Source organism: Myotis nattereri (genome assembly GCF_964212035.1).
Source record: "Myotis nattereri genome assembly, chromosome: 5".
In the NCBI taxonomy this organism is placed as follows: Eukaryota; Metazoa; Chordata; class Mammalia; order Chiroptera; family Vespertilionidae; genus Myotis; species Myotis nattereri.
This window is the reverse complement of record NC_138080.1, coordinates 50,851,175-50,872,007: the sequence shown is the minus strand read 5'-3', so window position 1 is coordinate 50,872,007 and position 20,833 is coordinate 50,851,175. Positions and strand designations below refer to the sequence as shown.

Sequence of the window (20,833 nt, the reverse complement as noted above, 5' to 3'; positions counted from 1 at the left end):
CCATAGCCCTTCTTATAGCACTTACTGCCACTGGAATTATTTGTGTGATTCTTTTACTGATTAATGCCTGCTTCCTACAGTCAACCATAAGCCCCATGAGGACAGCAACCATGTCTATTTTGGCTCACCATTGCATTCCCAGCACCAGTAGATAAACAGTTATTAACTCTTTAATTAAAGAACAAATAAACAAACAAGACATAGCACAGAGACATTAAGGGAAAGTTTAAGTCACTCCCTTTTTAGCCCAAACTTTCAAATATATGTAGAAATATATGGGGGCAAAATGTCTCTCACAAAATGCTAAGAAAACAAAACCAATACTGTTCGTACATACATTAGTCTTTTAATTAAAAAAAGAAATGCTACTCATATTTCAGTCCACTTTTAAAGTCACTCTTTTCATTACTTAACACATTTGAGAATTACCTAAGCAATGGGTAATTACTACCTAAAATTACTACCACCACCACCAAAGAGAGAGTTACACTCTTCTCTTGTCTAAAACTTTTATTTCCATATTCTTTGTGATAACAAGTTAGAAACCCTAGATTACCGCAGTCCAATAAAAATAACACAAATCACAATTTTCTAGTAATTACATTTAAAAAAAAACAAAACAGTGAAACAAATTTCAATAAATTCTATTTAACCCAAAATATCCAATATATTATTTTAAAATGAAATCAACATTTTAAAACTTATTAATAATTATTTGCCATTCTTTTTTTTTGTACTAAATCTTGGAAATCCATTATGTATTTCCTGCTTACAGAACATCTCAATTAATAATAGCCACAAGGTCAATATGGCTACCATTCACACTTCTCATCAATTATTTGCTCTCTTTCTTCCTTTAAAACACTTGCAGAAAAGGCTTTTAAAAAGCAACAATGAGGCAAGAGGAGTGCATTTACTATAAACAGCTGAAACTTAAAGGGAAGACACCCATGTTTATATGTATGTTAATGTAATGATACCTTCTTAATTCGTTCATGACTTTAAAAGCTTTCTTCACGTGCCAAGGATTCACTGTCACTGGGCAGTGTTTTTCAGTATTATCATCTTTTGAATCGACAGGCTTCTGATGACCCTGCTTTGTGCATCTGTACATAAAAGAAAACAACAAAAAAACAGAAAAAGACCTTATTAAAGATAATTAGTTTAGGCTTATCAGGCTGCAAGAGATACAGTGAATGCCCCCTCCCACACTTCTTTAGAAGTCTCACGGTATAGTATATGCCAGTGTAGGATTAAGAACTTCCTGAAGGTCACTATGAATTTAACAAAAAAGTGGGTAATTACCTCCCTGGTATCAAAGCTCTGTCAAAGATGAGCACCAAAAATTCAGTAAACGTGGTTCAGCAGACACCTCCAAATAAAACGCTAAGAAACGATCTCCTCTGTTGGATAACTTGGTAAATGATAGAGCTGAGTAAGAGGCATGTCTGACTCTCAAGCTCATTCTTTTCATTAAGGTTCCACATCATCTCCTGCATTTAGCAATGAATATTTAATTTCTTATTTAAATTTATAATTTTTAAGAACACAAGGCCATATTGGTATTACAGTATAAATTATTCTTCAGAGACTTGGAAGCCAAAAAATAGCAAATAAAATCAGGGTACCCAGGGAGGAGGTGAAATTAAGTGCTAATGGACACAAGGGAACTTTGATAAAATGGCTGTACAACTTTAGAAATTTACTAAAAATCACTGAAGCATATACAATTATGTGGGTGAATTTTATGACATGTAAATAATATCTCAGTAAATTCATTAAGTAAAAAAATCAGGATACCATATTAAGCCTTACAAAATCTCTCTCTATATATATGATATACATGTATATATATATATATATACTGTGTGTGTACGTGTGTGTGTATGTGTGTGTATGTATGTATGTGTGTTTGTGTGTGTGTGTGTGTATATATATATATATATATATATATATATATATCTCACATAAGAACAGCAGGCAAAAATCATTAGTTATTGTTGTATTTCTCTTCATAACTCTTTCCTGACACATTTCTGAAAGGCTGGTTCATTTTTTAAAATGTTATCTTTCATTAATTCATTCAGCAAATATTTTTTGATGGCCCACTAGGTACCAAGCGCTGTTCTAGGCTCTTGGAATACATCAGTAAACAAAATGAAGATCCCTGTCCTCACAGAGCTTGGAGTCTACTGTATGGGGTTGGGAGAGGGGGGAGATACACATAACAAATCATGAAAGCATGAGGCACGTTAGACAATGATAAGCGCTATGGAAATAAGAAAAGGGGCAAGGTAAAGAGAGTCAGGAGTACATAGTGAGACCAGGACTGGGGCAGGCAGGAACAGGGGAGTGCAGATCATGTAGGGCCTCGTAGGACATTGTAAGAACTTTGGCTTTTACCCTGGAGTGAAATGGGGAAGCATTGCAGAAGAGTGACACAATCCAACTTATATTTTCAAAGGATCATTTTGGCTGCTGGTTGGGAATAGTCTATATGGGTAGAAGATGAAAGGGGAGGAAGCTATTTAGGAGAGTGATGCAGTGGGAGATGAAAGTCACTCAGAGCAGGGTAGTAGCTGTGGAGACAGGAGCAGTGATGAGAAGTGGCTCAGTTCTGACATATTTTAAAGGTAGTGTCAATAAGATTTGTTCGTAAGATGCAAGATTTGCTCACATATGGCATGTCAGTAAAGTCAGAATGACTCCAAGGTTTTTGGCCTGAGCAACTGGAAGGATTGAGTTTCTGTTTACTGGATGGGGAAGGCTGTAAGGAGAACCGGTTTACAGGTAAGAGGATGAAGAACTCAGCTTTAAATAGGTTGGTTATAAGATATCAAACCTTGAAGTGAAGATGTCAAAAAGATTTCAGATGGATACTGGAGCCTAGAATTAGAGAGAAAAATCTAGCTGCAGACAGCAATGTGAACATCATTGATTGCCTAGATCAGCGATTTTCAACCTTATTCATCTCATGGCACACATAAACTAACTAGAGGCCTGGTGCACAAATTCATGCATGGGTAAGGCCTATGGGGGGCGGGGAGGGGGCCCAGCCGGCTAGGGGGAGGGGCCATGTGATGTTGGCAGGCCAGCCAGGGGGAGGGGCTGCGGGAGGCTGGCCAGCATGGGGGGAGGGGCCACGGGAGGTTGGCTGTGGGAGCACACAGACCACCAGGGGGCAGCTCCTGTTTTAAGTGTCTGCCCCCTGGTGGTGAGTGTGCATCATAGCAACTGGTTGACTAGTGGCTTAAGCTTTTATATAGATTACTAAAATTCTGTAGCACACCAAAACATATGTTTTTTGCCAATCTGAACAAAAAATAGGTATAATTTTGATCATTCACATGGGATGGTTTTGTTGTGTTTGGTGGTGTCATTTTTTTTATTTGATAATCTAGCAGAAAAAGAGGTCAGTTCCCCTACCTAGTCAGGTATTGCATGTTTTCAAAATTCTTACAGCACACCAGTTGAAAATCACTGACCTAGACGGTACAGGAAGCCATGAAACTCAAGCATTCAAACATCCAGGTAACCTCCAACATGAACCACATGTTATCCTTGCTCATTTCCACATGCCTCCAGAATCCACACTGAGACAGCTGATTATTCCAGAGCTTACCTACTAGAAGTGAGCATCAGTCCCGCTTCCTCACCATGTGAGAGTTTTTAAAGGGGCCTTACAAATGACTTTGTGCAGGGCACTACATCCAGTGGATGAACCCACAGCTGGAGTGCACTCTACTCCCTGTGGCCTCTCATGTGTGTGAGTGTGTGAGTGTGTGAGTGTGTGTGTGTGTGTGTGTGTGTGTAGAGGGATGAGTTACACCTGGCCTAAGAAAAAGTCTAGAAGCCAAAAGATGGCAGAACATCTAGATCTGGTGAGGTGGCTGAGGATATACTTTATGGTATAAGAAATACTCTCAGAATGCGACCTCCCTTCTTTATTTCGTAAAGAAAACAGTAGGAAAAAGGAGAAATGTGTAGATATATGTAACCTATACAAACTGACCATGTAACCCTGAATGTCCAGACATACAACAATTTAGTAATATTTACATTGGCTTCTAGTTTAATAATTTGGAGTTTACAACACAGAGAAAATATAGCATTGAGGATCAGCAAACTATCATAGAAAGTTTTTCAGAAAATGCTCAGAATAGAAGCAAAAGCAACTCTGCCCTAGAAAGAATATCATTAAGAGTCAAGAATGCTTCTATTTACTTAAGAAATTAGAAATTAAGACTTCTAGTATTAGAGAATTAACTTTAAGGCAGCTACCACACAACCAATAATGTTTATATTGATGCTTTCTTAAAGCTATTTTCAGCTCCCGCTTTCTTTATGTATTCCAGAAGCTCTGCAAAGAAAAGGCTTTATTCAAATGCTTAAAGAAATAAGCAAGAAATAACATTAAAATATTTTTAGTGTTCTTTGTACTGACAGCCACTTAAAAAGACAGCATCCTGCTGCACAAGTCTACTTCTGCAACACTAAAGCCCTTTCCATAGTTTCCCATTTCCTATGTTTTGTGTTAGATGGTCTCTCATTCAGAAATAGAAATGAGTAACAGAAAATTACACTTCATGTCTAAAACTATAGATGTGGGAAATGAGCACATACTAGGAAGCAGATAAGTGGTAGGTGACATTTTAAGTTATACCATTGTAAATGTAGAATTACATCTTGTCCCTGCTTCCGTTGCTCTTCATTCTGAGAACTGTCTTCTTTAAAAATGTCTGGAGGAGATACTTTTCCAAGGTTTTCACTTTTAAGTCTTTCCCTAACTCTACATTCCATAATCAATCTTAAAATTATCCAATGGTCTATTGTTACAAAACATACCCTCTCCTTTCCTCTCTGAAATATATATATATATATATGTTTTAAAAAATGTTAATGTCTGCCCTAGACATGTAAGAACTTGAACTATACCTTCAGTATCTAGTTTTAGGATTGAATATGAAGCATCTTGTGAGATTAGCAAAACCTCCTATCCAGACACAGAACACCTTACAGACAACATCAAAATAATGCCACTGAAGAGTTCAGTATAATACATATATCGCTAAAAGTTTCCTTCTCAGAGCTGGAAAGGAAACATCTAGAAAAACTGGAAATGCCCAATGTTACTAAAATGGATTAGCCCTTGGCCTAGGCAGTTTGGCTCAATGGATAGAGCATTGGCCTGCAGACTGAAGGGTCCCAGGTTCAATTCTGGTCAAGGGCACATGCCCAGGATTGGAGCTAGATCCCCATCAGGGGGTGTGCAGGAGGCAGCCGATCAATGATTTTTTGTCATCACTGATGTTTCTATCTCTCTCTCCCCCTCCCTTCCTCTCTGAAATGAATAAAAATATTTTTTAAAATAAATAAAATGGATAGCCCTTAAGGCAGAGTACTGAACCTCTTGGTGGGCAGAGGAAGAGATTACATGCCACCCCTCTTCATACCCCCAGGACTTGGCTGTGTGGCTTTCTGGTAAGTTGTGGGGAAGCTTTGGCAGGAGGAGGTGGTTGGGATGTCTGAGGTGAAGAGGTTGATGGAAGCTGGAGCATAATTGCTCTCAGACAGAACAATAGAGCTGTATAAAGCTCTGCTTCAGTTGAACTCGGCTCTCTCTCCTTCTTTCCCTCCCACCTACATGACAAACAGAGCACAATCAGGCACTTTTTGTCCCTGACAGTGCCTATTACCAGGAAAGGGACCAGGGTAAAAACATACCTTATGCAAGATCATTCTTATTTTAAAGAATATGTTATACACAATTAACAAAGCACTGTCAGAGTGGGATATTTATGAGGTTCTACAAGAGAAGGAGGTTGATGAGTCATTTCAAACATTGTCATGTCTTTTATCACTCATATTTCTGATATTGTTTTGCCACCTTTCCTAGTATTGCCATCACTTGACTGGTAAGCGAGGGCAGCAACATGACTTGGCAATTCAGTTGAATGGGCTACATTTTCCAGCACTTGAGTGCAAAGGCACGAGAAGAGGGCCAGAATCAGCTGGATGGCCTGGATTGTACTCCTGCCTGAGCCAAATACTAACCAACTGACCTTGGATTAATTACTCAGCCTCTCTGGGCTTCAGGCTGTTTGTTTATAAAAAAAAAAAAAAAAAAAAAAAGGTTTTGTTGTTCCACAAATATGTCTAATATAAACCATAACCTGAAAGTCAAAGGTAGTAACATCTCCCCTACTTGCCTCAGAGAGCTATCCAAGCACTAAACACTACCGAATGTAAACAGAGTTCAGAAGAAAAATGTTAAAGTGGGGAGCTAAACAGAATGTGGAGATACGTTTTTATGGATTTTATTGGTCTTCCTCATCCTTAATTGCAATAGTCAATTAAAATTATTAGTAATACTCCAGATAACCACCACTGTTAGTGAATCACGGAGACAAGCCCTGACTAGATGCCTACTGCATGCTCCCTACTCAGCAGGGGAGGGGATATAAAGGGGGCTGAACACTGCAGCACTCTCCAGTTACCATCTAACTGGGAGGCACATCTGACACCATCGAGGAAGGGCACCAGTTAGTATAAGGTGCAAGATTACAGGCTACTAATTATAAATACCATTGGAATGCAAAGAGCTGGAATGAGTTGAAGGAAATAAGAAAGACTTTGTGAAGGAAATGGGGCTCCAACTCAGTTATTTTAACTGGGGGCAGGAAAAAGTCTGGCATCTCCTGGCTTGTGATAAGGCAGATTTTGAACACATAAGATATGGCCAAAATGATGGAGGGCTGTGACTACCTGGCTGAGATAGCTGGTTTTGACATCACTCCAAGATATTGGGGGGGTGGTCAAATAGTAGGTGGACTAAAAGGTGAGGAGAGAAGACAGAGCTCAATAGGAGAAAAATCAGGTATCAAGTGACGAAATCTGTTCATTAAAATAGTAGCAGTCAGAATGGACACTTGAAACCAAGGCTCTACAGTTCCTGGAAGCTGATAAGATGCGGAGGGTGATGAGAGAAATCAAAGACCATTCCAAGGATCTGGGTAGACTGATTATTCCACTGAATAAGTAGAGATGTTATAAAGGGAAATCAGCTTGAGAACAAAAATTATGAACTCAGCTTTAGAAATGTTAAATCTGAAATATGAGCTAAGAGTAGATTCAAGTCTGAAGCACAGCTCTTGAGCCCAGTCTTAAGAAACAGATGGAGCCACAACTTAGCAATTAATAGTTGATTGAAAAGAAGAGTTGGCCAAGGCCTACATCTGTGAGGAACAGCTACTGCCAATGAACAGTAACAGAAGAGAAGCCACGGAAGACAAAAAAGTGATCCACAGAGAGAGATTAGAGTCCCAGTTTCTCCTCTATGATAAGCTTGGGAAAGTACTTTAACCTCTAAAATAAGATAATTAAAAGAGACCTGCCCAGCTGGTGTGGCTCAGCAGTTGAGCATCGACCCAGGAACCAAGAGGTTGCTGGTTCGATTCTTGGTCAGGGCACATGCCTGGGTTGCAGGCTCGATCCCCAGTGTGGGATGTGCAGATGGCAGCCTATTGATATATTCCTTTCTCTCATCGATGTTTCTATCTCTCTATCCTCCTTCCTCTCTCTAAAAAGCAATAAAAGTATATCCTATATAATAAAAGCCTGATATGCAAATTGACCAAACAGCAGAACAACCGGTGGAACGACCAGTCACTATTATGTGCACTGACCACCAGGGGGCAGACACTCAATGCAGGAGCTGTCCCCAGCCCACAGGCCAGCCAAGGCCGGTGCCAGCGTGGCGGGCCCCCCGACGGCCCCGCCAGTCACCCCACAGATCAGCCCTGATCGCCTGCCTGGCCTAGGGACCCTACCTGTACACGAATTTTGTACACCGGACCTCTAGTTTTAAATAAATAAATTTGTGAAGAACAATTTAAAAAATTATAGGACCCACACTACAAGGTAGGTCGTTGATAAGATTAAATGAAATAAAGTAATAAAATAAAGTAAATCACATTTAGCAACTTAAAAACTAGAAGAGAAACCAAGAAAAGGTAATGTCATGGAAAGCAAGGGCTTGTTTTGCAATGTAGAATCAGTGAAAAGAACTGGTCCAAAAAATACATTAGCAAATGCCAAAAGTCTGAAATGAAAAAGTCCATAAGACAAAGTAGATTAACTCACCCTACAGTAACTGTATTATATATTTGTTCCCTATCAGTTTCAACCACGAGGAAAAGGATTTTGTTTTGTTTTCTGAGTGATTCCCAAAGCCAGGTCATAGTAGGTGCCCAATAAATCTGAACAAAACCTGAACTCTCTCATTTTGAATAGTAGATACATTTAGAATTTGGAAGAATTCTATCGAAAAGCATTCTGAAAGGCAATTTTCAATTCTTCATATCACCCTGATCTTAAGAAAGAAGTTGAGTTGTTTTCATAAACACTCCTGGTGCAGTTCCATAACAATCACAGATGAGTAAATTTAGAGTCACCTTCACAAAAGCATACTTATTAATATTTATTAAATGCCTACTAAGTGCACTAGAAAATATTAATCAGAAACAAGAGGTTTTTGGGGGGGTTTGGTGGGAGGTGTAGCAGTGATTTTCCAGCATCAGAAAATTTTAATACTACATAAATGCTACTATTCCAGAACCCACTTCTCAAGTTCCCAAATGCAGATAGAAATGTTCTTTATATATTACACTTCCTTCAATACGCAAGGATTCTTTTGTCTTCTTTCAACATTACCTAAGTATTTCAAAGATTTTTGTCTTTGAGGAGGTTCACCAAAATCTGAGAGATGCCCAATTTACTTAGGACTAGTTAAAAAAAAAACTAGTTAAACTTTTATAGCCAGAGGGCTATACAAGACAAACAAATGGATATTGGGATAACCAATGGCAAAGTTCCAAATTCACAGAAATTGAATCTTAGAATTAGAAACAGCATTAAAGGTCATTTGGTCCAGTGGATCGCAAATGTCAGACTTCAGTGAACTTTCAACAGGTCTGTGACAAAATGAGGCCAATGTAGTAAGTTTTCATAAAACTAAATTTATTCCACCTAAGAACTATCCTTTATTCTGAGATTATATCCGTCTTTGAATTGGGAAGGGGTACTAAAGTGTCCTTTCTTTTACAAAAAGATGATAGCTGATCAGTAGTTTATCAATAATTTCTTTACTTGGCAAAACAAAAACAAAAAAACTCAGCAATTCTATGTTGGACTTCAATTTGACAATCTTCTCCTGCTTAAATCCCTTAGAACACAGTCAACAAGATGTTTGCCAACCTATGCTTGAACACCTCCAAAGTTCAAGTGTGTCCAGTGATGCGGAATCGACTGAAAAAAGATATGGTTGCACCTGAAGCATGTTTGCTTAGATTTGAGAAGGAAAAGCAAAAAAAAAAACAGGTCTGTAGAGAGAAAGTCAACTTGTGAAAGAAGAGCCAGTAGGAAAACAAAGACCAAGAAAACTGTTCAGTGAGGAGAAGTCAAAGGATGAACTGTGAACTCTGAAAGTTAAAATATAGAAAACATTCCTGAGATCGGGGCTTATCAGTTTACATTTCCTTTTGCACATCTCAGTTTATGGCCTGAAACTCCTTTACGAATTTACACCTAATTTTTAGTTGCACACCTTTCCGATTCTGAGGCACATGTCCCATGGTCATACTACCACCCAGAATTCAAAAGGCAACAGCATCTAAATACTACGTGTACTCAAGGATGCAAAAACACAATAAGCAGAGATATTAAAGCCCAATAACAATCAATATGAAAATCGAAAAAGATGATGAGTGGAAAAAGGAGAAGAAATCAAAACCTAATTTCAACAAGCCCATAGTGAAGGAACAAGGGAGCCTGGGCAGAGTCGCCTCCATTCCTCCGAGACAATATGCCAACAGGCAAAAAGAGAACAAGGTGGGATTTGAAAGCGATGTAAAACTGACTGTTAAGAGAGAAGTATGAGCAAAAGTGCCACACACAGTGCCAGACAGAGAGACGGGCATTCTAATATTTGCAGAATGAATGAAATAATAAACAAACACTCGTACAGAGAGGATCTGAGTCCCTGGTTCCCATCATCCAAAGCACTTTAAGCCCACGTCAAACATCTTTCTTTGCCTTAAAGCCCAGGCTACAAATCTAACCTTATGAAAAGCTGAGCCCTCCCAATAACGTTCACCGGCCTCTGTCCTGGTCTAGCTCTAGCCCAGTGAGGCCCGAAGAAACTGCTTCCCGAAGACACTGCCTGCATTTCTCAAACCCAGCACCCGTGGTACAGAGTAGAAGGAAAAAACAAGTTAGTGGGAGTGGAAGCAAACAGGCCAAGGGGGCGGAGGGAGACTACTTCTGATTTACAGAGAGGTAAACAGCACTCTCAGGGACTCTGCAATGAGAGTTAATCCTCGACAGTCCAAGTGAAAATACAACCTATTTGTATTTATTATTAAATGAACAGAAACAATGCAAAAGTCTCACCAACTCTGGCCACCCGTGATTTAAAGAAATTTTAACAATGCTTTCATCACTGTGGGCATTCCAGGTTTTCCATGACCTCTCGGCCTATCATTGTTCCAGCACTATTAATGGAGTCTCAATACCAAAGAATAGTGCAAGACACCAAAACTATTACTAGCTGATCCTTCCTAGATTCCATTTATCAACATTTGCACGCAAATATCTATTTCTTTTTTTTTTAATTACAGTTTACATTTAGTATTGTTTTGTATTAGTTTCAAATGTACAGCACAGTGGTTAGACCAGCGGTTCTCAACCTGTGGGTTGTGACCGCTTTGGGGGTCGAACGACCCTTTCACAGAGGTCACCTAAGACCATCGGAAAACACATCTATAATTACAAATTGCTTTTGTGATTAATCACTATGCTTTAATTATGTTCAATTTGTAACAATGAAATTGGGGGTCACCACAACATGAGGAGCTGTATTAAAGGGTCGCGGCATTAGGAGGGTTGAGAACCACCGCCCTAATGTATACCAGGTCTGGGTCTTCCACTTTAGTACCCCTTCCCAACTCAAAGACGGATATAATCTCAGAATAAAGGATAGTTCTTAGGTGGAATAAATTTAGTTTTATGAAAACTTACTACATTGGCCTCATTTTGTCACAGACCTGTTGAAAGTTCACTGAAGTCTGACATTTGCGATCCACTGGACCAAATGACCTTTAATGCTGTTTCTAATTCTAAGATTCAATTTCTGTGAATTTGGAACTTTGCCATTGGTTATCCCAATATCCATTTGTTTGTCTTGTATAGCCCTCTGGCTATAAAAGTTTAACTAGTTTTTTTTTTAACTAGTCCTAAGTAAATTGGGCATCTCTCAGATTTTGGTGAACCTCCTCAAAGACAAAAATCTTTGAAATACTTAGGTAACGTTGAAAGAAGACAAAAGAATCCTTGCGTATTGAAGGAAGTGTAATATATAAAGAACATTTCTATCTGCATTTGGGAACTTGAGAAGTGGGTTCTGGAATAGTAGCATTTATGTAGTATTAAAATTTTCTGATGCTGGAAAATCACTGCTACACCTAACCACTGGGTTAGACCGTCATACACTTTACAAAGTATCCCCCTCTCACCCCCAGTCATTTTTTATTATTTCTATTTAAATCATTGTTTATGTCTCTACTCCCTCCCTCCAGAACCTGCTTTTCCACACCCATTCTTTTCACCTGCATTCTAAAATCGTCTTGTTCTTTCCCTTAAAAAAAAAAAAAGTTTTTAAATATTTTTATTAATTTCAAATTAAGGATGGGAGAGGGAGAGAGGGATAGAAACATCCATGATGAGATTCATCCATAGGCTGACTCCTGCATGCCCCCCACTGGGTATGTGCCCATACCAAAATCAAATCGTGACCACCTGGTTCGTGGGTCAATACTCAACCACTGAGCCACACTGGTAGGGCTTTCTCTTTCCTTGAGGCCTCTCTGCTTGAAAAGCAAAAAGGGATTGTAGAGAACTGACGTAAAGGGGGCAGCTTTGCCACAGAAAACATCTACACGGTTTATCGCACATACCGTGTGTTGTTTACATACAGGTAGCATTTCCTGCCTTAAGTGCCTCTAAGCCTGGACATAACTTGTGCTGGTGCTGTGCTCACACTGCTGCTGTTCACAATCCACCATCACGCTTCCTAGGAGCCAGGAACTTTCCTGAACCTGCTAAGGAACAAAACCAGACCACAGAGCCCTCAAAGCCACAGTGATCATGAAGCAACTGAGCCCTCATTTCTACCAGCCCACGAGGGTCAATTCAAGAGGCTTTATCATCTGCGCCTCAGATCCCCATGACCTGTTCCACTCAAGCTAACAATGCCATAAGGCACTTTTAAAAAATTGTAATTCCAGAATCCTATTAGCTCTCCTAAAAGGATTCAGCATCAAAAAAAAAAAAAAATTATTCAGCACAAGCCTCATATCCATATTTTGGCTGGAATGCTACCAAATAATAATCACAAGAGGCAGATGAGGCACAACTGCCATGGAATGAAGCTGGCCAAATCGAGGTAAAAACAAAGAAACCCGTAAGGCTCCATGAACAAACTCTCATGAAAAGGTAAGCCGTTCTTCAGAATGAGGTGTGTCTGCGGTTTTGAGAAGTCAGATTCAAAGGGCTCTTGTTCCTTCATAAAGGTTCAACAAAAGGAAAGCGAATCAAATCTGAAAATTTCAAAACTCGGGGATTTCTAGTTCACTTTTACCAAAATGTTAAAAAATAAAATAAAATAAAATCGTGTACTCAATCATGTAACATCTCCCCTATAACTGTCCAGCTGTTACCATGTGTAAGAAGTAATTCTGTTGGAGGCGATCTTGAATGTATCTGGGTACCAAGAAAAAAAAAGACACCTGTGCCCGGCAGGGCGCTCCACTACTGATGTGCCCAGGGCGCCAAGGCAACGGAAGATGCTCTGATTTCGGGATACGATCTTCTGCAGCGCCCGGGAAAAGAGGTCACACGCCCCGGGCCGCCGAACGGCTCCTTCAGTGATGCCAAGGCTCCTCGGCTCATTCTACTAGAAATTCGGAGAAGCCAGCAACCTGAGACCCATTCATGGAGACGCCGGGCGCCTGGCACTTGCCAGCAGCCTTCTGCCCGCGGACTCCCGAGCATCACCTCCCCAGCCCCTAGAAAGGGGTCGGGCACCTGCAGCCCGTGGATCTCAGGGAGGCACACGCGGGGGGCAGCGCCCCCAGGCACAGCCCCAGCCCGAACCCCCTTTTCGCCGGGGACCGGGAAGACCCTCCCAGGAAATCCCGGGCAGCGCGGTAAGTCACCGCCGGGCCGGGCTGAGTTTCCGTCCGCGCCCGCCTGGGGACTGCGGGCACCGCGCCTCGTCACGCCCCGCAGCTCCCACCGCCCGCCGCCCCCGGCGTCGGCTCCCCCGCGGCTCCCGGCGTCCAACGCCGGCGAGCACCGGGCGGCCGTCCCCGAGCAGCGCCCGCGATCGGCGACACGTGCCGCAGCGGCGCCTTATCCGCAGCGGCACAGCGCGCCCCGCCGCTCACTCACGCGGGAGGCAGCGGCGGCGTCTCCATTGTGGCTCCTCTCGGGCTTCAGAACGCAGGCACCGACCGCCGCCGCCAGCACCATTCCAGCCGCGGACGCCGGCACTGCCCGCCCGCCGAGCCGCGTTCCATCCGCCCCGGAGGGGGAGCCGCTCGCCTCACCGGGCGCCACCACCTGCGGCGGCGGCCCCCGCGGCCATGGCCCGCTCGGCCGGGCGCGCTCCGTCTGACTGCGCGGCTCCCGCGCTCGCCCGAGTGCGGGGCGGCGGCGGCGACGGGGGGACGGGCGGGCGGGTGCGCGGGCTCGGCCACTTCCGGGTTCGGCCCCGCCGGCGCCGACGCCGTGACGGGACGGCGGTGCGGCCTCCCGCGGCGGCCGAGGACCCCTCCCTCGGCGCCTCCCCTTCCTCCTCCTCCTCCTCCTCCTCCTGCTGCTGCTGGGGCCACGCGGGCGTGGCGGGCGCTGCCGGCGGGGCGGGGCGGGGCGGGGCGGGGCGCCTGCGGTGGGATCTGTGGGTCACCCGGCTGGGAAGCTAGGAAACTGGAGGTGGGGTGTTGTCTGTGCAGGAAAAGGGCGCCCGAAAGCACAGCCTAAGCGCTCGCTGTCCGCTGACTGCTCTGCTTCACACGCTGGTTCACATTATTCTCTTTTGATGTGAGCCTGTGCCCAGGGAGGTGGGAAGGCTAAGCATAACCAACCAAAATCCCTCTGCAGATGGTGGCACTGAGGCAAGAAGAAGTGAATTTGCCTAAGGAAGCTGGGCCTCCTTCCTCCGTACGTGATCCACTCGCGTGAAGTGAGCACCTGCTCAGCAAGGTCTCCATACCAGGGGTACCATGGAGAGCAGAGCCAGGTCTGCGGGTGTGGAGAGCTGGCCATCTAGACCGATAAGAGAGACAAAACGATGCCTATTATGAAGAGTGAAGAGATGTGCAGAGATGAGGTGCTATTTTAGGAGTGCTCAGGGGAGGCCTCTCAAAGGATAACATTTAAACAGAGATGACAGAAAATGAATCGAGTAATGCAGAGAGACGGGGGCATAGGGAAGAGCAATGCAGAGAGACTCCTATGCAAGATCTTGCCTGGCCTGTTGAGAAAAAAAAAAAAAAGGAGAACAATGTAGCAGGTGGTTCTTCACGTGTGCCCGCTGGACAGCAGTAAGATCTGGGAAGTTGTTAGAAATGCGAGATCCCAAGCCCACTTCAGATCTGCTGAATGGGAAACTCGGGGGGTGGGGCCCCGCAGTCTGTGCTGCAACCAGCCTTCCAGGTGATGCTGACGGCAGCTAAGGTTGGAGAGTCTGGAGTAACTGAAGCACAATGAGGTCCCAAGAAGGTGGGCGGAGATGGTGTGGAAGGAGCAGGGATAGATTGCATAGGCTTTATAGGACACCGGAGAAAAGAAGCAACTAGAACGCTGTGAGCAGCTTGATCTGATGATTAATTAAAGGATGGCTTTGCTGCAATTTGTTTTGAACTATTCTCCAAAAAAAGTGAGGGAAGGAATAGAAAAAAGAAGATAGGCAAAATGTCCATTTTGGATGCTGAGTGATGGGTGCGTGGAGGTGATCATCATTTGTGTGTGTGTTTCAAAAGGTGCATAAGTTTTATGTATTTTTTAAATGACTGCTTGCTATATGAGCAACATATGTAGGGAAGCAAGAGAGCAAGCAAGGAGATTAGCTTGGTGGGATGAAAAATAAGCATGACCTGGAAGTCAGAGTGATGGAGAGGAGTGGTCAGATTCTGATTCTATTTAAAAGATAAAGCACACAAGAATTGCTGATGGATTAGCTATGAGTATAAAAGAAAGAGCAGAGTCAAAGATGATCCCAAGGGTTTGGTCTGGGCTCTTGGGAGAGTGGAGTTGACATTTACTGAGATTGGGAAGACAGAGAAGAAACAGATGGGGGGGAGGGGGGATGGGAAGGGAGTATTTGTACACTGATTTAGACATGGAAAATTTGAGATGCCTATTACACATCCATGTGAAGATAGGTATAGACAGATATGTATCTGGGGTGGACTGAAATGTGTAGGTTGTCAACATATAGACGGTATTTAAAGTCAGGGGACTGGTTGACATCAACCAGATAATGTATCTGGAGAAAAGAAGAGAACCAAGGACTGAGCCCCAGGGCACTCCAACATTAAGACAAAAACATGAGGATTCAGCAAAGCGGACAGAGAAGGAGCAGCCAGAGGATCAGGAGAAGTGTCTTGGTAGCCCAGGCTTAGATTTAATCAGGCATCTCATCTGAGCAATTTGAAAATGTTAATTAATCTACACTGAGCTTTTGTTGTTTTCTGAAAAGACAGTGATGAAACCTCTGGCTTTGAGACATAAGCAGGCCTGCCTCAGATTCCTAGCAATTTATGAGGCCAAAGTTTCCATTTTCATCTTTGTGTGGGCCAAGTCAGTCCACAAAACTGGCGCTTGGCCAGATGCAGCCTCAGCACTTAATCCTGTCTCACCATCCACAACAAAAATGCTTGTCAGGATGAAGAGAAATCATCTGGGGCCGGGGGACTTTTCATACATCTTCTTTTGTGTGTCCGTTTCACCATTTTCTCAAGTAAAGCACACAGATGATTAGGAATAGATACCCAAGGCCACCAAAAACTTCTTACATTTATTTCCTTTGGCATAAGAACTGATTGGACAGGTACAGGTGTTTGACCTCTCCCTGCTCAGGTTATTAACTCCACCTACCTACTAATTATTCTGTAGATGAGCTCTTCCCTCCCCATTGAGGAATGAGATCTTAGAAAAGTCCATCTATTTCTATAAAGTGAAATAGAATAATTCCTTAAGCAAATTAGTAACCATAACCTAAAGCTAATGTAAGTAGCCAGGATATCACTTGTGAAAAATGGGAGAATAAATGGTGATGGAAGGAGACTTGACTTGGGGTGGTGAGCACACAATTCAATATACAGATGATGTATTATAAAATTGTACCCCTGAAGCCTATACAATTTTACTAACCAATGTCACCCCAATAAATTGAACAACAACAAGAAGAAGATGGAACCACACAGAGGGACAAGTCCATGACAGTAGCTGATGGCAAAAATGACTTAGATTAAGTTGAGATCAGATGTTGCAACAGAAATGCATGATATGACATGGCAGGCATGAACATATCACATGGCAAGAATCCCGGAACTGAGAATTGCTTCTGTAAAAAAAATACTTAAATCTCATCAAAGAATATAAAAGATCCCATTTTTTTTTTGTAATTCCTTCCAGTATAAAGATAGCAAGTATAAAAAGTATCACTCAAAAAAATAATAATAATAATAAATAAATAAAATAAAAAGTATCACTCATTCAAAAATAGGGTATTAAAGAAGACGGAGCCTGGCTGGCATGGTGCAGTGGTTGAGCGTGTCTACCTATGAACCGGGTAGTCACGGTTTGATTCCCGATCAGCGCACATGCCCAGGTTGCAGGCTTGATTCTACTGGTCGGTTGTGCAGAAGGTAGCCGATCAATGATTCTCGATTCTCTCTCATCATTGATCTCTCCTCTCTCTCTCTCTCTCTCTCCCTCTCCCTTCCTCTCTGAAGTCAATAAAAATGTATTTTTATAAAAAGAAGATAGAGGCCTTCAAAAAGTCTTCTACCCTAAAGAGTTAATCTGAAATGGATTAGTTGAGTTGTTTTTCTAACTTTAAATTGAGGTTTTTGCTTTTATTCTTTTTATTTGGAAGCAGTTTAGTGTTCATAAAATAGCATGGAGTATTTCAAAATAGTCTTGTGAGACTGTGCTATTTATTTATTTATTTATTTATTTATTAAAAAATATTTTTATTGATTTTTTTACAGAGAGGACGGGAGAGGGGTAGAGAGTTAGAAACATCGATGAGAGAGAAACATATCAGATCAGCTGCCTTCTGCACACCCCCTACTGGGGATGTGCCCGCAACCAAGGTACATGCCCTTGACCAGAACCAAACATGGGACCCTTCAGTCCACAGGCCAACACTCTATCCACTGAGCCAAACTGGTTAGGGCAAGACTGTGCTATTTAGCAAGTATATTTGTCAATACACCAAGGTATTTAATGCAAGCTTTGTGGTGTTATATGGGTGATGTGAATCTTCTGCTCTCAATAAATAGAAAATCCTTAATTGAAGGAGTCCTGCATTTATATGAATTCAGTTTACAAATTCTTGCTTCCTTTTACTATTATTTTTTTAAATGTTTGCTTCCTTGTATTTATTATCTTTAAGATACCTTCCTCACTTCCAGGGCAGCACACCTGCCCATTATCCTGTACCGGAGGTTCCTAGAGAAATCAAAGCAAGTTGTTTGCTGCAAAGTTTAATTGGAAATCTGTTGGAAGTATTGGTTCAGGAAGCATCCAAAAATAGACTTCACACTAACATATATCAGGTAAGCAGTTTCTCTGTGCTTTTTTAAGGAAAGGAAATTTACTTAATCTATTTTTACTTATATATAGTTATAGGATATCTATTTATGTAGTCTGGTGATGTAATACTTCATTACAGAATTATCTAGGACTAAACATCTTTCTACACAGTCAGCAATGCTGGGGGAGGGGGAAAGAAAAAGCAAGTAAAAAGTCTTGACAAGTAATGGGAGCATTATTAGGTTGTTGCCATGCACATACACACAAACTTTTACACACAGCTTCAGTTTGTCCATCACAGCTGTTAATAACTTGGGCTCTAAACAAAATGGTGAAATGTTTGCTTTTTGGCATTGTCATGTTCCCCCGTCTTGCCCCTTGTTTCTTTTTGGCATCAATTTATCTATCACCTCTAACCTTCGCCATCTGCAGGTCTTCAGTATTCTCCATTCATCTTTTCGATCAAACTTAGAAATTATCTACTATCAGTTAACAAAATGATTAGTGGCTTACATATTAATATATATGGGGTAACTTCCTTTGGGGTTATTTATACCCTATCCCCTATTATCCCTCTTCCTAGAATGTATTCCAATGCTTTGTATATTATTTTAATTACAACATTTTTTGATGATGAAGTGTGATGTTGAAATGTCTTTTTCATTAATAGAAGTATGACTGTACTATTAATGAAGAAGAATGATTTACTATAATAAAGGACAATGCTGAGCGAGGAGATGAAAAATATTCTTCTTAAACTCTAGACCTTTTGAGACCAAACCTCTGGGAGTTTGTATTATTTGTTCAAATTGTTTCCACAGTAATATGAAAAGATAAGTCTTGAATGTCCACATAAATCCTAAAATTTGAGCTCAGCCCAAGTCTTGGAATTATTTTTGCAAGTAAGGATCCTTTGCCAAGAAATCCTTTCTGGTTCTTAATCTGGTACTAGTCAGCTTCTGGAAGCAAAGAAGCATGTTTAAAGTAGGTATAAGTAGATAGTCAATTCCTCAGGCATCCATATTTCCTCATTTTCCTTGTTAAGATCTTGGTAATAATCCAACCCCAAAAATAGAATTGAATTCAGGCTGCATATGTATGAGAAGTATTCTTCATTGAACTAAAATTGAACCCAAACTGCCATTTTGAAGTCTTTGTTAAAAGCCAACTAAAATTAAATCATGAGGAAAATATCCCTAGTCACATTTTCTGAGGCAAACTGATTCAGCCAATCTTAATTGTGTACTTAGGTATTATATCAACTTTTTTTCTGTGCCAGATATGGGAAATACTAATCACCCTATTTTAAGTTGCAATGACCCCTAGCACCCTCTACATTCCCTAAATTCCTTTTCTGGTTTATTTTTCCCCAGAGCACTTATCACAGTTTGACAAACTATATGTTTTACTTCTGTATTTTATTTATTGTCTATCTTATCCCTTGGACTGTAAGCTTCATGAAGGCATCAATTTTAGTGTGTTTGATTACTGCCATATCCCCAGGCCTTAGAAAAGTACTGGCACATAGTATGCATGCAACAAATACTATTGAATGAACCAGCTGGCACAACTCATATACACCAGCCAAAACATTTACCTCCAGGAGCATACATTGTAACTCAAATTCATGCATTTTAACAGCTATATTACATCTATATATTAATTTTTATTCTTATTTTATTTTTAGAAGCATAAGATCATTGCTCCCCAGAATTAAGGAAGGTACAGAGAAGGTTTCTTTGATTTTAGTCCATCAGCCTACACTTAGAAGAATGACATCTTTGATGAATACATTATAATAGATGAGGAGTGGCATAGGGGTAGAAATAATGAAAAACTTAAGGCAAAGATTCTGCCTTTAACTTCAGACACAAGAAATAAATCTGAGAAATTAAATCAAATTAATTAAATAAAAACACCAGACAACAAAGTCTTCACAAATAATGCAAATGCTTGAGCACTTGTGAAAGAGAAAGGCTCATAGTGGAAAAAGAGGGAATGGTCAGTGGACAGTAAAAGAAGATTTAAATAAATGATTACAAGAATGGGGTAATAAGAAATAAAGCCTATCTGTAGATGTTAAGGTCAGATTCTAGGGATCCTTGAATGGATTTTAGGCTTTATATGAAATAAGTAGACAAGTATGGGTGTGTGTGTGTGTGTGTGTGTGTGTGTGTCCATGTGCATACATGTATTTGGCCAGGTAGTGCAATAAACAAACTCTGCTCTTAAGATTTTTAATCTAGCATTGATGTGCAAAATTAATGACAGATGGGAGAGACTAGAAACAGGAAGATTAGTAGGGAAACTATTACAAAAGTTCATGTGTGAGATGGTAAAACTTGGAGTAGAGTACACTTGACCCTTGAACAATGCATGGGTTAGGGACACCAACTTCCAACGCAGTCAAAATCTGTATATAACTTTTGACTCCTCCAAAACTTTACTAGTAGCCTATTGTTAACCTCACTGATAACATAAACAGTTGATTAACACATATTTCGTATGTCATATTATTATATACTGTATTCTTACAGTAAAGTAAGCTAGAGAAAAGAAAATGTTATTTAGAAAATCATACAGAAAGAAATCACATTTGCAGTATTGTATGAATTTATTGAAAAAGATCCACATATAGGTGGACCCGCTCCGTTAAAACCCTTGCTGTTTAAGGGGCAGCTATCGTGTGCTATAAATGAAAAAGGAAAGGCCGAATGGTGAAGACAGAATAAGCACAACTTGATGACTAGTTGGATGTAGGGACAAGAAAGATGAGGTAGTCAAATATCCCAAGAGCCGAAACTGGTTTGGCTCAGTGGATAGAGCGTCGGCCTGCAGACTGAAGGGTCCCAGGTTCGATTCCGGTCAAGAGCATGTACCTGGGTTGCGGGCACATCCCCAGTGGGAGGTGTGCAGGAGGCAGCTGATCGATGTTTCTCTCTCATCGATGTTT

At 41.3% G+C, this 20,833-nt stretch overlaps 1 protein-coding gene across 1 annotated transcript in view; it reads right to left on the bottom strand.

Annotated features, from left to right (window-relative positions):
- Nucleotides 1-13,761, bottom strand: part of KLHL2 (kelch like family member 2) — a gene marked incomplete at its 5' end in the record, with an annotated part of 80,080 nt that extends 66,319 nt beyond the window's left edge. The window contains 2 exons of the mRNA XM_081091831.1: nucleotides 981-1,106; nucleotides 13,507-13,761. Of these exons, the coding sequence (XP_080947957.1) occupies nucleotides 981-1,106; nucleotides 13,507-13,532 (152 nt within the window). The remainder of the gene's footprint in view (nucleotides 1-980; nucleotides 1,107-13,506) is intronic.
- Between the last annotated feature and the right edge of the window lie 7,072 nt (nucleotides 13,762-20,833).